This window comes from Saccopteryx bilineata, chromosome 6 (genome assembly GCF_036850765.1).
Source record: "Saccopteryx bilineata isolate mSacBil1 chromosome 6, mSacBil1_pri_phased_curated, whole genome shotgun sequence".
Taxonomy (NCBI): Eukaryota; Metazoa; Chordata; class Mammalia; order Chiroptera; family Emballonuridae; genus Saccopteryx; species Saccopteryx bilineata.
Genome location: NC_089495.1, coordinates 133,766,350 through 133,781,676, shown reverse-complemented (window position 1 = coordinate 133,781,676; position 15,327 = coordinate 133,766,350). Strand labels below are relative to the sequence as shown.

Sequence of the window (15,327 nt, the reverse complement as noted above, 5' to 3'; positions counted from 1 at the left end):
AGCCACAAGGGAAGGAAACACCAGGACACATACCTTGGGCTCCCTTTTCCTATGCTCTTCTTTCAGTGACCTCTCTTTTCTGTCCATGCTGCCTCGATGCCTCTCGTCATTAACACGAAAGCCTTCTCTGTGTCGTTTCTCCTTGTGTCTTTCTTCCCCTTCCTTTCCGAAGAGTGCACTGCTTTTTTCTTTTGAATATTTCTCTCTTTTTTCTCTTGTGCTGCTTTTCTCTTGATGCTTCTTCCCTTGATCGGGCTCTTTGTGCTTCCTGTGTCTTCTTTCACTGTCCTCTTTATAAAGCCAGTACTCAAGGGGGTTGTCCTGGCTGTCACCATACTGCAACTATGATGGGACATAATGAAAAGTACATGAGCATATAAATGCACACGCTGTCTTTCGTGTATGTGACACAAAGGCAAGGAAGGCCAAAACCCTCACTGTCCACCAGTCTTCCATCCTGCTGCAGAGACTTTCTTACACACTCACTGTCACACATCAACACAGGACATACCCACCAGAAGCCTACTAATGCCACAAGCACTGGTCTCATGAGTCATGATGCTGCCCAGGACACAGTTGCTAAGGACACAGGGATAGCACCTTGATAACATAAATAACTAAAGCCCTTATGTAAGGAGAATTGGGGACATCTATATTTACTCTGATCCAGCAGGTTCATTTCCAGAAATGAGCATAAAAAAATAATTATGAATAAATACAGAGTTTACCTCCTGGATGTGTTTTCAGGCCTTCAAGTCAATGTTACAAAAATTCCCACAATGCCTCTAATAAAAACATGTCATCTACCTTGCAGCATTTGGGGCCTAGTCCACGTACCTACCTTCCTTTCTCTGTATCTTCTCTCTCTCTCTTCATCTCTTCTTCCAGAGTCCTCATCTCTCCTCTTCTTCTCTTCAGTTCTTACTTTACTTACTACAAAAACAAACAAAAAATGTACTTTAACATCCTCAAACTTCAGACATCAAAAAGGTCTCCTAACATCTTACTGTAGCCTTTACTGTATATCTTGCATTACAGAATTATGTGATAAGACACAAAAACATATTCTTCAATTATAACATATTCTACAATCTCAAGAATAGAAAGTTCTAGCCTGAACGGTGGTGATAATTTTGATAGAGCATTAACCTGGAACACTGAGGTCACTGGCTTGAGACCAAAGGTCACAGGCTTAAAGCCCAAGGTCCCTGGCATGAGCAAGGGGTCACTGGCTCAGTTGGAGCCCCTCAGTCAAGGCACGTATGAGAAACAGTCAATGAACAACTGAAGTACCGCAACAAGTTGATGCTTCTCATCTCTTTCCCTTCCTGCAAAAAAAAAAAAAAAAAGGAACAGAAAGTTCTAGAATCTAAACAAAAAATGGAATAAAGGAGATGACAGTGGCAATTGTTAATGAGGCAACCTGGCAAATGTAAGACTATCTACTGGAAACTCAGAGGTACTCTGTGCAACTGACAGAGGTGCTCAGCACAGTGCAGCTGGCCCAGAAAAACTGACCCTGCTGGGCAGATGTTTCCACCAAGTGCTCAGCTGAAAGGGAGTTAATGCCACCTTGGGAAGAGTGGCGTGACACCACTGCTGAGGGTGCTGCAGAGGCTGGACACCCTGTAATGAGGACGAAACCTGCAGCCCCGTTGCTGCCACCGACCCCCACCCAAACTTGCAGGAGAGGCCACGGGGACCAGTACAGTCACATACAATCACTGCAACACACACAGCATTGTTCAATAGCAAAACCTAGACTTTCACTTTGAACTGCACAAAAGTCATTAGGCTTAAAATAAAGAGATTCAATATTTTAAAAGATGCCCTGGCTGTGTCGCTCAGTTGGTTAAACTGTCATCCCAACATGCCAAGGTTGCAGGTTCAATCCCTAGTAAGGACACATAAGGAGCAAGCAATGAATGCACAGATAGGTGGAACAACAAATCAATGTTTCTCTCTCTCTCTCAAATTAAGAAATAAAAGATGAGGACTGCCTGACCAGGTGGTGGCACAGTGGATAGAGCATCAGACTGGGATGCAGAGGACCCAGGTTCAAAATCCAGAGCTTGCCAGCTTGAGCACAGGCTCACCAGTTTGAGCACGGGGTTGCTGGCTTGAAGCTCAAGGTCACTGGTTTGAGCCCAAGGTTGCTGACTTGAGCAAGGGGTCACTCGCTCTACAGGAGCCCCCCTGTCAAGGCACATATGAGAAAGCAATCAATAAACAACTAAGGAGCCTGACCAGGGGTGGCGCAGTGGATAGAGCATCGGACTGGGATGCAGAAGACCCAGGTTCGAGACCCCGAGGTCGCCAGCTTGAGTGCGGGCTCATCTGGTTTGAGCAAAAGCCCACCAGCTTGAACCCAAGGTTGCTGGCTCCAGCAAGGGGTTACTCGGTCTGCTGAAGGCCCACAGTCAAGGCACGTATGAGAAAGCAATCAATGAACAACTAGGTGTTGCAACGCGCAATGAAAAACTAATGATTGATGCTTCTCATCTCTCTCCATTCCTGTCTGTCTGTCCGTCTATCCCTCTCTCTGATTCACTCTGTCTCTGTAAAAAATAAATAAATAAATAAAATAAAAAAAAATTGTTATAAAAAAAAAAAAAAAACAACTAAGGAGAAAAAGGAGCTACAACTAAGAATTGATGCGCCTGACCTGTGGTGGCGCAGTGGATAAAGCGTCGACCTGGAACGCTGAGGTCACCGGTTTGAACCCTGGGCTTGCCCAGTCAAGGCACATATGGAGTTGATGCTTCCTGCTCCTCCCTCCCTCTCTCCCCCCTTCTCTAAAATGAATAAATAAAATTTTAAAAATTTTAAAAAAACAAAAACAAAGTGAGCATAAAAAAAAAAATTGATGCTTCTCGCCCTGGCCAGTTAGCTCAGTTGGTTAGAACATCGTCCCAAAGCACAGAGGTTGCCAGTTCGGTCCCTGGTCTGGGCACATGCAGGAACAGATTGATGTCTCTCTCTCTCTCTCTCTCTCTCTCTCTCTCTTCCTTCCTCTCTCTCTAAAATCAATAAATAAACATTAAAAAAAAAAATTAATGCTTCTCAAAAAAAAAAAATTGATGCTTCTCATCTCTCTCCCTTCCTATCTGTCTGAACCTATCTGTGCCTCTCTCTGTTTCTCTCTGTCACAAAAACAAACAAACAAATAAATAAATAAAAAATAAAAGATGAAGACTGAATTAAACATTCAGAGATCATTGAAACAAGTTCATTAGTTCAAAACACATTTGCTGAGCACTGACCACTTGCCTAGTAGCCTGAGGTCCAAAATCTCAAAACAAGGGGTGGGGGGCCCAGGCCGGTTGGCTCAGTGGTAGAGCGTCGGCCTGGCGTGCAGGAGTCCTGAGTTCGATTTCCAGCCAGGGCACACAGGAGAGCACCCATCTGCTTCTCCACCCCTTCCCCTCTCCTTCCTCTCTGTCTCTCTCTTCCTCTCCTGCAGCCGAGGCTCCATTGGAGCAAAGTTGGCCCGGGTGCTGAAGATGGCTCTGTGGCCTCTGCCTCAGGCACTAGAATGGCTCTGGTTGCAACAGAACGATGCCCCAGATGGGCAGAGCATCGCCCCCTGGTAGGCGTGCCAGGTGGATCCCGGTCGGGCACATGTGGAAGTCTGTCTGACTGCCTCCTCGTTTTCAGCTTCAGAAAAATACAAAAAAAAAACCCCAAAAAACAAAAAAAAAAGGGGTAGGGTTTCCCTGGAGTGCACACTATGGGGGAGGCCTGAGGGGAGGGTGAGAGGACTAGGTTCCTAAAGACTGGAGAAAAAAGATGGGGGTGGGGTAAGCCCCAGGTGTTCTGGCCTGAGGACAAAAGAATGCAGGTGCCCCTGGGTCAGGCTGTGGGGAACATACGTTGCAGGGTTGTCAGAAGTTCAGTTTGGGGAGCATGATGTTTGCCACATGTGTCAAACAACAGAGTACAAGAGGATACACAGGCCTGTTACTGAGGGATGAGGCCCAGGTGGGGACCACACTTGGAAATCAGGGTCTGACAAATGGGATTTAAAATGATGAGACTGGGCCTGACCAGGCGGTGGCGCAGTGGATAGAGCGTTGGACTCGGATGTGGAGGACCCATGTTTGAGACCCCGAGGTCACCAGCTTGAGCACGGGCTCATCTGGCTTGAGCAAAAAAGCTCACCAGCTTGGACCCAAGGTCGCTGGCTCAAGCAAGGGGTTACTTGATCTGCTGAAGGCCCGCGGTCAAGGTACATATGAGAAAGCAGTCAATGAATAACAAAGGTGTCAAAACAAAAAACTGATGATTGATGCTTCTCATCTCTCTCCATTCCTGTCTGTCTGTCCCTATCTATCCCTCTGACTCTATCTCTGTCCCTGTATAATAAAAATAAAGAAATAAAATGATGAGACTGGATGATGTCACCTGGTTAACACAGCGCCTACCCATAAGTTTTTTTTTTGGTTTTTTTTTTTTTGTATTTTTCTGAAGCTAGAAACGGGGAGAGACAGTCAGACAGACTCCCGCATGCGCCCGACCGGGATCCACCCGGCACGCCCACCAGGGGGCGACGCTCTGCCCCTCAGGGGTGTCACTCTGCTGCAACCAGAGCCACTCTAGTGCCTGGGGCAGAGGCCAAGGAGCCATCCCCAGCACCCAGGCCATCTTTGCTTCAATGGAGCCTCGGCTGCGGGAAGGGAAGAGAGAGACAGAGAGGAAGGAGAAGGGGAGGGGTGGAGAAGCAGATGGGCGCTTCTCCTGTGTGCCCTGGCTGGGAATCGAACCCGGGACTTCTGCACGCCAGGCTGACTCTACCACTGAGCCAACTGGCCAGGGCCTTTTTTTTTTTTTTTTTTTTTTTGGCTACCCATAAGTTTAAGTGCACCACATATTCCTGGAACCTCACCTGAATGGGGCAGGTCTACAGGCAGCTGTAGGGCCCTAGGCACAGCAGGTGGCCTATCTCCACAGCCAGGCCTTTGGACCTTCCAGGTGGTTTTAAGGCAACTACACATATCTTCCTTTTTTGTTTACACTGATTAATTGTGTTTTGGGTTTTTTTAGAAGAAGTATGTAAAAAAAAGAAAAGCATGGCCCTGGCCGGTTGGCTCAGCGGTAGAGCGTCGGCCTGGCGTGAGGGGGACCCGGGTTCGATTCCCGGCCAGGGCACATAGGAGAAGTGCCCATATGCTTCTCCACCCCCACCCCCTCCTTCCTCTCTGTCTCTCTCTTCCCCTCCCGCAGCCAAGGCTCCATTGGAGCAAAGATGGCCCGGGCGCTGGGGATGGCTCCTTGGCCTCTGCCCCAGGCACTAGAGTGGCTCTGGTCGCGGCAGAGCGACGCCCCGGAGGGGCAGAGCATCGCCCCCTGGTGGGCAGAGCGTCGCCCCTGGTGGGCAGAGCGTTGCCCCTGGTGGGCATGCCGGGTGGATCCCGGTCGGGCGCATGCGGGAGTCTGTCTGACTGTCTCTCCCTGTTTCCAGCTTCAGAAAAATACAAAAAAAAAAAAAAAAGAAAAGCATGTATTATGTGTATAATAACAAATAATAAAAATACTTCCAGTGCTGGCTAGTTGGCTCAGAGGTAGAGCTTCAGCCCAGCATGTGGAAGTCCCAGGTTTGATTCCCAGTCAGGGCACGCAGAAGAAGCGCCCATCTGCTTCTCTGTCCTTCCCCTTCTCCTTTCTCTGTCTCTCCCTTCCCCTCCCACAGCCGAGGCTCCATTGGAGCAAAGTTGGCCCAGGCACTGAGGACAGCTCCATGCCCTCTGCCTCAGGTGCTAGAATGGCTCCAGTTGTAGTGGAGCAATACCTCAGGTGGGCAGAGCATTGCCCCCTGGTGGGCATGCCAGGTGGATCCAGGTCGGACACATGCGGGGAGTCTGTCTGCACCCCACGCCTCCCTTGCTTCTCACTTGGGGGAGGGGAACCAACTTCCATGACGGAGGGGGGAATGCACCTTTATCTTAGAAATCCTAGGACTCCAAATATATAGTTAAATATTGCTTAAAATGATACCAATCCTTCTGAAGAATCTTTTGTTTGTCTACAATGTGGATTGAGATTTCTTGAGATAATTAATCTGAAATTAACCTGACACATGTTTCAATAGTAAAACTCTAGCGAACCATGAGAAAATTGTTACTTCTTTCATTCACTGAAATGAGTATTAAAATACTTAAAAGGAAACCACTGTGCAAAGCGCACAGTTCAGCAAGGGCACGACCAAATGCAAAACTGAGGCATCTAACAACAAAGGGAGAGAATGACATGGGGAGAGAGGCGAGCACTTCAGAGAAGCATGCCCCACAAGACAGGCCCTGGGATGGGAACCCCACAACCCAGGGCACGTACCTGACCGTATCCTGTGCTCCGACAGGCTTGGGGGTGGTCGGTGTGCATCTAAACCCAGCAGGTTGTGGTGAGTGGCCCGTGGCCTGGGCTCCTCCCTCCGTACTCGGTGCTCTCGGTCCCTCTCCTGGTCTTTGCCTCGGCTCTGGTGCTTGTCCACGTCCTGCTCTCGGGCCTTGTTCCTCGGCTTCTCTCTATCCCAGTCCCGAGAGTCCCTTCTTCTCTCGTGCCGCTTCTCCCTGTCTCTGTCCCCACGAGGATGCTCCTTAGAGCTGTGCCCATCCCTGTCCACTGCCCTCTGTCTGTGCTTGGCATCCTCGTCTGGGTCCCTGAGCTTCTGCTCCTTGGATTCTAGGACGTTTGTTTCTGAGTCCTTATGTAGCTTCTTTTCCTTATGTTTCTTATCCTCCCTTGGACTACCTGACTGTGCAGCCTAAAACAAGAGAAAGAAAGGGGTTTCTGAATGTGACAGCTACGCTCAGTGAAGGGCCTTAACAAACTCCAACTGGCCCTGTCTGGGTAGCTCAGTTGGTTAGAGCACTGTTCCATACACCAAGATTGTGGTTCTGATCCCAGGTCAGGGCACATACAGAAACCAACCAATGAATAAATACATAAACAAATGGGGCATCAAATTGATGCTTCTCTTTCTCTCTCTCTCTCTCCTCTCTCTCCTTCTCCAAATCAATTAAAAAAACAAACAACAAAAAAAACACCAGTTGCCACTGAATCCCACACTCCCCAAGCAGGAAGGGCAGGAGAAGTCTCCACACCCATGTAGGTGGAGTCCTTGTTAGCATTTCTAAGACTGGATTACAGTGGCCACTTATAAGCCACATTCACATTTGTTGTGAAGTCAAATCTAAAACACTACATGGATTAAAATAAAAAAGAACAAGATACTAAGGCTATGTCACAGTCTCTGGGACATAGTCCATCTGGGTTGCGCCCAAAGAACAAGGACCCTCCAGGCCCTGACTGGTTTGCTGTGGTAGAGTGTAGGCTTGGCGTGTGGAAGTCCTGAGTTTGATTCCCAGCCAGGGCACACAGGAGATGCATCCATCTGCTTCTCCACCCTTCCTCCTTTCCTTTGTCTCTATCTCTCTCTTCCCTCTCTGTCTCTGTAAAAATAAATAAATAAATAAACAAATAATAAAAAAAATAAAAAGAAAAGCCCCTGAAACGAGCTACATGGAAGCAAAGCTGTGCACAGCTGAGAATGAAGTAAAACTGTCCAATTGGACCCTGGCTCAAATCTTTGAAATACATTATCCAGACCCTGACTGGTTAGTTCTATGGAGCGGTCAGAGCACACATGGGAAGCAACCAATGAGTGCGCAACTGAGTAGAAAACAAATAAATGTCCCTCCCTCCTTCTCTCCCTTCCTCTCTCTGTCTAGAATCAATCAATAAATTAAAAAGAAAGAGAGAAAGGCCCTGGCTGGTTGGCTCAGTGGTGGAGCGTCGGCCTGGCGTGCAGAAGTCCCAGGTTTGATTCCCGGCCAGGGCACACAGGAGAAGCGCCCATCTGCTTCTCCACCCCTCCCCCTCTCCTTCCTCTCTGTCTCTCTCTTCCCCTCCCACAGCCAAGGCTCCATTGGAGCAAAGATGGCCCGGGCGCTGGGGATGGCTCCTTGGCCTCTGCCCCAGGCGCTAGAGTGGCTCTGGTCGCAACAGAGCGATGCCCCGGAGGGGTAGAGCATCGCCCCCTGGTGGGCAGAGCGTCACCCCCTGGTGGGCATGCCGGGTGGATCTCAGTCGGGCGCATGCGGGAGTCTATCTGACTGTCTCTCCCCGTTTCCAGCTTCAGAAAAATACAAAAAAAAAGAAAGAAAGAAAGAAAGAAAGAAAGAAAGAAAGAAAGAAAGAAAGAAAGAAAGAAAGACATTACCCAAAGGTGTTTTCTGAGGTCATCTGCTTTCCATGTATCATCTTTGGTTCTTCTCTATAAAGGAAAGTATAAAGTTAGAATTTTCCAAGTTTAAAATAAACAATTTTGAAAAAAAAAAGAGAATGTGTTTGTTCCAGTTAAATTTCCCTAATGTCCCATAGAGAATCCTTGGCAAAGTTTTGGATCATTATTCAGTCTGCATTTTTGTTAAATGACCCTTTTCTCCGTTAAACTGAAAACCCTTGGTCTCACCATAGGTATATTTCATAGCCTAGATGTGGGAACTTGGCCAAATTATTTAAGTTCCCTACAACTCTGTTTCTGAAACATGGAGCCAATAATAGCACCTAACTCCTTATGGTTGTTTTTAGGAATAAATGCGATAATGTACGTAAAAAAATAAAATAAAAAATAAAATAACCAATTTTGCAAGCTCTAGTAAGCTGCTTTTCATTAGGCCATCTTAGTGACAACCCCTTTAAAAAATTTTTCATTTATCATTTTAGAGAAGAGAGAAAGAGAGAGAGAGAGAGAGAAGGAGAACAGGGAGGAGCAGGAAGCATCAACTCCCATAGGTGCCTTGACTAGGCAAGCCTAGGATTTTGAACCAGTGACCTCAGTGTTCCAGGTCGATGCTTTACCCACTGTGCTTCCACAGGTCAGGCAGTGACAAACCTTAAATTGCAAGAAATTACTGTTTAGGCCCTGGCCGATTGGCTCAGTGGTAGAGCATCGGCCTAGTGTGCAGGAATCCCGGGTTCGATTCCCGGCCAGGGCACACAGGGGAAGCGCACATCTGCTTCTCCACCCCTTCCCCTCTCCTTCCTCTCTGTCTCTCTCTTCCCCTCCCGCAGCCAAGGCTCCATTGGAGCAAAGTTGGCCCAGGTGCTGAGGATGGCTCCATGGCCTCTTCCTCAGGCACTAGAATGGCTCTGGTTGCAACAGAGCAACGCCCCAAATGGGCAGAGCATCGCCCCCTGGTGGGCATGCCGGGTGTATCCCGGTCGGGCGCATGCGGGAATCTGTCTGACTGTCTATCCCCGTTTCCAGCTTCAGAAAAATACAAAAAAAAACACCAAACAACAAAAAAAAGAAATTACTGTTTATCTACTGGAATAAAAGGTAAGAGAAATAAAGTTTTTAAAAAATTATTCACTAGTCTAAAATAACCTACAAATAATTACAGAATGTATTCCATTAACCACTTCATACAGTAAATGTTCACCTTGCTTCAAGGCTCAGGCTAAGCATAGGCAACACGCAGTCCTCACCACCCTTTCCTGACACTCAAAAAAACTTTAATTAATCCGATGCTTCATTTATAAATACGAAAAGTCAATCAGGCATTTGAGAAAATCATACATAAAAGAGAAAGGAATCAAGATATAGAGGGGAAATGACACTAAAAAATGACTCAAGAAAACAAAACAAAATAATAAAAATTAAAAAAAACTCAAGAAAATAAAATACTTTATTAAAAAAGGCATAAAAGTTTTATCTCAGAGAGATTTTAAAAATACAAGCACAGCCTGACCAGGCAGTGGCGCAGTGGATACAGCGTCAGACTGGGATGAGAAAGGACCCAGGTTCAAGATCCCGAGGTCGCCAGCTTGAGCGCGGGCTCATCTGGTTTGAGCAAAGCTCACCAACTTGGACCCAAGGTCGCTGGCTCGAGCAAGGGGTTAATCAGTCTGCTGAAGGCCCGCAGTCAAGGCACATATGAGAAAGCAATCAATGAACAACTAAGGTGTCGCAACGAAAAACAGATGATTGATGCCTCTCATCTCTTTCTGTTCCTGTCTGTCCCTGTCTATCCCTCTCTCTGACTCTGTAAAACAAAAGAAATAGAAAAAAGAAAGAGAAATACAAGCACATATTAAAACATGTTACAAAAAGGAGGAATATGAGAACAAGAATTCTTTTTTTTTTAATTTTTTTAAATTCATTTTAGAGAGGAGAGAGAGAGACAGAAAGGGAGAGAGAGAGAAGAGAGAGACAGAGAGAAGGTGGAGAGGAGCAGGAAGCATCAACTCCCATATGTGCCTTGACCAGGCAAGCCCAGGGTTTCGAACCGGCGACCTCAGCATTTCCAGGTTGACGCTTTATCCACTGTGCCACCACAGGTCAGGCCAAGAACAAGAATTCTTAATATTAACAAAGTAAAATATTCAAATAGATAAGGCTAACGATCAAGTTCGAGGACTCTCCCAGAATACATACATATAAAAAAAGACAAAGAAAAAAAAAGACAAAGAGATGGAAAATATAAGCCACCATCCAGCATCTAACACGAGGCTAAATCAGAGTTCCAGAAAGAGACTGCAGAAAGTCGAAAGTGGGAGACACACACACACACACACACACACACACACACACACACACACACGAGGATGCCCTCACAGCGAAGGTAAACTCGAGTTTTCATTTTACAAGTGACGATCAAATGTCAACAATAACATTATCAGTCCAATCACAATGCTTAAGCCTGCAGTGAACACTGCTCACATGATCATATTACAGTGTTTGGTTTTCAGTTTTAAAAATTAACCTGCCGCCTGACCAGGCGGTGGCGCAGTGGATAGAGCGTGGCACTGGGATGCGAAGGACACAGGTTCGAAACTCCAAGGTCGCCCGCTTGAGCACGGGCTCATCCAGCTTGAGCCAGGGGTCGCTGGCTTGAGTGTGGGATCATAGACATGACCCCATGGTTGCTGGCTTGAGCCCAAAGGTCACTGGCTTGAGCAAGGGGTCATTCACTCTGCTGTAGCCGCCCAGTCAAGGCACATATGAACAACTAAGATGCTGATGCTGCAGTGAAGAATTAATGCTTCTCATCATGTCTCTCCCTATCTGTCCCTCTCTCTGACTATCTTTGTCTGTCATTTAACCTGCCAACAAATCACGGGAAACTTAGGCTAGACGATAACTTAAGAAAACAGGAGGGAAATGGATAGAAGAACACAGAGGCCAGGGAGTTTGTGGACGTCAAGGGTTAGGGGTTGGAAGGAGGAGGCAGTCCACTGTGCATTGGCTCTGAAACCGCACACGCGGACGCCTGCCCAACGGAGTTCCCGGAGCTCAGCAGTAACGGGAGGCTTTGACCTCCGACCCCGATGCTCACAAATAGGAGTTAACCAAGTTTCGCAAACTTCCCAGAGATTCCGTCCCGCAGGTGAGAAGACGCGCAGCCCGTGTGCACCCACCTTCCCGCGCTCCATTGCTGCTCACAGACCAGGAAAGTCGCGTCTCGCTCGGTGCCGCAGATGCTGTCCGAGGGTGGGGTAAGAGGCCCGCGGCTTTGTACCTTCTGCCGGCTGGCGTCGCCTACTCCTAGCAACCGGCAGACTCAAGCAACGGAGAGTCGAGCTATCGCTGGCCCGGCATGCCTCGCGCCTTCCCCAATGCGCCTGCGTGTTTCTGACTCCTAGCAACCGGCAGGCACGAGCAGCAGAGGGCTGAGTGATCGCTTGCCTGACACTACCCAGGCCCCAAAGGGAGGGGGCGCGGAAGGAGGCTGGCGAAGCCTGGGTCTCTCACCCTGTCCTGTGTCAGGCGGTGCAGCCGTGGGTGCGGTTAGGAAGCTGGGCTGACCCCATTGTGGGGCTGGCAGGAGCGAAGCTAAAAGAGGAAAATGAGGCCTGACCTGTGGTGGCGCAGTGGATAAAGCATTGATCTGGAATGCTTAGGTCACCGGTTCCAAACCCTGGGCTTGCCTGGTCAAGGCATATATGGGAGTTGATGCTTCCTGCTCCTCCCCCTTCTCTCTCTCTCTCTCTCTCTCTCTCTCTCTCTCTCTCTAACTGTCCTCTCTAAAATGAATAAATAAATAAAATTTAAAAAATAAAATAAAAAAGGAAAACGAGGCACCGTTGCAGCGTCAGCTGCCGCTTAACCGCCTCCACTTCGCTTGCTGGCACCTGGATCATCAGAGTCCCTGCCTGACCTGCCTCTTGGAAAGGTGGTGTGTCCAGGCCCTGAGACAGTGTCAGACTTTGCAGATTTAGCGCCAGTGATGGAAAGGGCTTTTCGTCTATATACGGTTTTGCACTTCACTGATAATTTCCCCTTATGTTGTAATTTGATAAAACACACCATGTAAGCCTAACCAGGCGGTGGCGCAGAGGATAGAGCATCAGATTGGGATGCATATGACCCAGGTTCGAGACCCCGAGGTCACCAGCTTGAGCGTGGGCTCATCTGGCTTGAGCAAAAAGCTCACCAGCTTGTACCCAAGGTCGATGGCTCGAGCAAGGCGTTACTCGGTCTGCTGAAGGCCCGCGGTCAAGACACATATGAGAAAGCAATCAATGAACAACTAACGTGTTGCAACGAGAAACTGATGATTGATGCTTCTCATCTCAATCCATTCCTGTCTGTCTGTCCCTCTCTCTCTCTCTCTCTCTCTGTCCCTGGAAAAAAAAGAAAAGAAAACCATGTAAGAATGGTAGGAATCAATGTATTTGAAAAAGTGGTCTTGCCTCTGCCCACTTGGCTCTGTGGATGGAGCATTGGCCCACTATATGGATGTCCAGGGTTCAATCCTTGGTCAGGGCACAACTGAGAAACCACCATATTCTTCTTTTCCCCTCCCACTTCCCGTTCTCTCCCTCTGGCAGCCAGTGGCAAGATTGGTTCAAGCATCCAGGCGATTAGGATAGCTGGATTGATTTGACCATCGGCCCCAATCTTGGGGGTGGATCCTGGTCTGGGTGCATGCAGGAGGCTTTCTAACCATCTCCCCTCTTCTCACTTAAAAAAAAAAAAGTCTCTACAAGATGACTTTTTGCCTGGCTCAGTGGATAGAGCATCAGACTGGGATGCGGAAGACCCAGGTTCAAGACCCCAAGGTCGCCAGCTTCAGTGTGGGCTCCTCTGGTTTGAGCAAAGCTCACCAGCTTGGAACCAGGGTCTCTGTCTCGAGCAAGGGGTTACTCAGTCTGCTGAAGGCCCATGGTCAAGGCACATATGAGAAAACAATAAATGAACTAAGGTGTCTGTTAGGCCAGAAGCCACGGCCACTATCACAGCAGCCGCCCGGCCCATGCAGGTTTGCATTGGATTCAGACAGTCGGTAAAGAAACAACGGAGCCACAAACTGGTGGGCCATAGTCTTTAATCCTAGCTTGCACCCGGCGGGCAAGTAAAAACACACACTGGGCTCCAAAACCCACTCACATTCAGTGCTCACAAAGCCACTGATTTATCCGAGTTTCCTAGAATCAAAGGTTTCTAGCTCACCAGCCTTATTCTCCTCAGTTCCCCATCTCCTTCCTTATCCCAGATACAAACTCTGCACAGACTGGCATCTCACTCAGCACTCCACCATCTTGGCTACTTTTCCTGGCCTCCTCCACGTGGCCTCCTTCCACTGCTGGCTCTGCTCTCTCATGCTAACCTCAGGAACCAAGAGCGCAAACTCCCACTTCGTCCCCATTTTATAGTGTAGAAATCCAAACTCTTAATCCAATATACAAAACAGGGAAGTCTCTAATACAATGTCACTTCTCTGAGGCATGATTGGATTGTACCGCCCTACATCAAAAAGGGTGGGAAAGGCTTAATCCCAAAACCAAGCCCCAGGCTACAAGGATTCTCAACACACATTAATTTCACCTGGGCGACGGCCTCCATCTTTAACAAAGTGAGCATAATACATTTTATCTGCCCAACAGTGTCACAACGAAAAACTAATGATTGATGCTTCTCAACTCTCTCCGTTCCTGTCTGTCTGTCCCTATCTATCCCTCTCTATGACTCTCTGTCTCTGTAAAAAAATTTTTTTTAAAAAAATGCCTGACCAGGTGGTGGCGCAGTGCATAGAGCATCGGGCTGGGATGTGGAAGACCCAGGTTCGAGACCCTGAGGTCGCCAGCTTGAGTGTGGGTTCATGTGGTTTGAGCAAAGCTCACCAGCTTGGACCCAAGGTCGCTGGCTCAAGCAAGGGGTTACTCGGTCTGCTGTAGCCCCACAGTCAAGGCACATATGAGAAGGCAATCAATGAAGAACTAAGGTGTCACAACAAAAAACTGATGGTTGATGCTTCTCATTTCTCTCCGTTCCTGCCTATCTGTCCCTATCTATCTCTCTGTGTGTGTCTGTGAGGGGGGAAAAAAAACAAAAACAAAACAACAACAAAAAAGGATGATTTTTTATACACAAGAGACAAGAGAGGAGTCATGAAGACAATGCTCTGCATTCAGGTGTATTTTATCACATGCAGGTTGGAGAGGTGCACGTCCCAGTGAGGCACCTTGTAATTCACACTCAGCTGTTTCCAAAAACTGTTTTGCATTTGGTTTGTATGCACATGATACTTAGAAAAGATTACACTTAAAGTTTTCATATACCCAACCACCCACACACACAAAAGAGTAAACTCATATCACGTGTTAAGCAATGCATTAGTGAGCATGTCACTGATAGTCTGTAGGTTTTGTTTTATTTAAAGAGAGACAGACAGACAGGAAGGGAGAGAGATGAGAAGCATCATTGTAGTTGTGGCACCTTGGTTGTTAATTGATTGCTTCCTCATATGTAACTTGACTGGGGGGCTCCAGTCACGCCAGTGACCCCTTGCTCAAGCCAGTGACCTTGGGTTTAAGCCAGTGACCATGGGGTCATGTCTATGATCCCACACTCGAGGTAGCAAGCCCACCCTCAAGCTGGCAACCTCTGGGTTTTGAACCTTGGTCCTCAGCATCCCAGGCCGATGCTCTATCCACTGCACCACCTCCTGGTCAGGCAATCTGCTTTTTTTTTTTTTTTTTTTTTTATTTATTCATTTTAGAGAGGAGAGGGAGAGACAGAGAGAGAGAGAGAGAGAGAGAGAGAAGGGGGGAGGAGCTGGAAGCATCAACTCCCATATGTGCCTTGACCAGGCAAGCCCAGGGTTTCGAACCGGCGACCTCAGCATTTCCAGGTCGACGCTTTATTCACTGCGCCACCACAGGTCAGGCCTGGCAATCTGCTTTTGATTTTTTTTTTTCCTGTAGATATGAAACTTATGTTTCAGACACTGTATTTTTGAGTCACATACTATTAATGAACCAGTTTACAGTTTTATGGCTCCAACTATGTATTCCAGATATAAAGGACCTTTACTCAGATCC

At 47.7% G+C, this 15,327-nt stretch overlaps 1 protein-coding gene across 3 annotated transcripts in view; it reads right to left on the bottom strand.

The window, feature by feature from the left end:
• The window catches only part of DYNC2I1 (dynein 2 intermediate chain 1), a 63,405-nt gene extending 51,621 nt beyond the window's left edge, over nt 1-11,784 (bottom strand). The window contains exons 1-5 of one of the 3 annotated variants that reach the window (XM_066236732.1): nt 11,422-11,784; nt 8,219-8,272; nt 6,331-6,760; nt 842-933; nt 34-342 (exon numbers count right to left, since the gene is read on the bottom strand). In XM_066236732.1, coding sequence (XP_066092829.1) covers nt 34-342; nt 842-933; nt 6,331-6,760; nt 8,219-8,272; nt 11,422-11,436 — 900 coding nt within the window. In that variant the 5' untranslated portion in view covers nt 11,437-11,784. The remainder of the gene's footprint in view (nt 1-33; nt 343-841; nt 934-6,330; nt 6,761-8,218; nt 8,273-11,421) is intronic. The other 2 variants (XM_066236730.1, XM_066236731.1) reach the window with 2 other exon arrangements.
• Between the last annotated feature and the right edge of the window lie 3,543 nt (nt 11,785-15,327).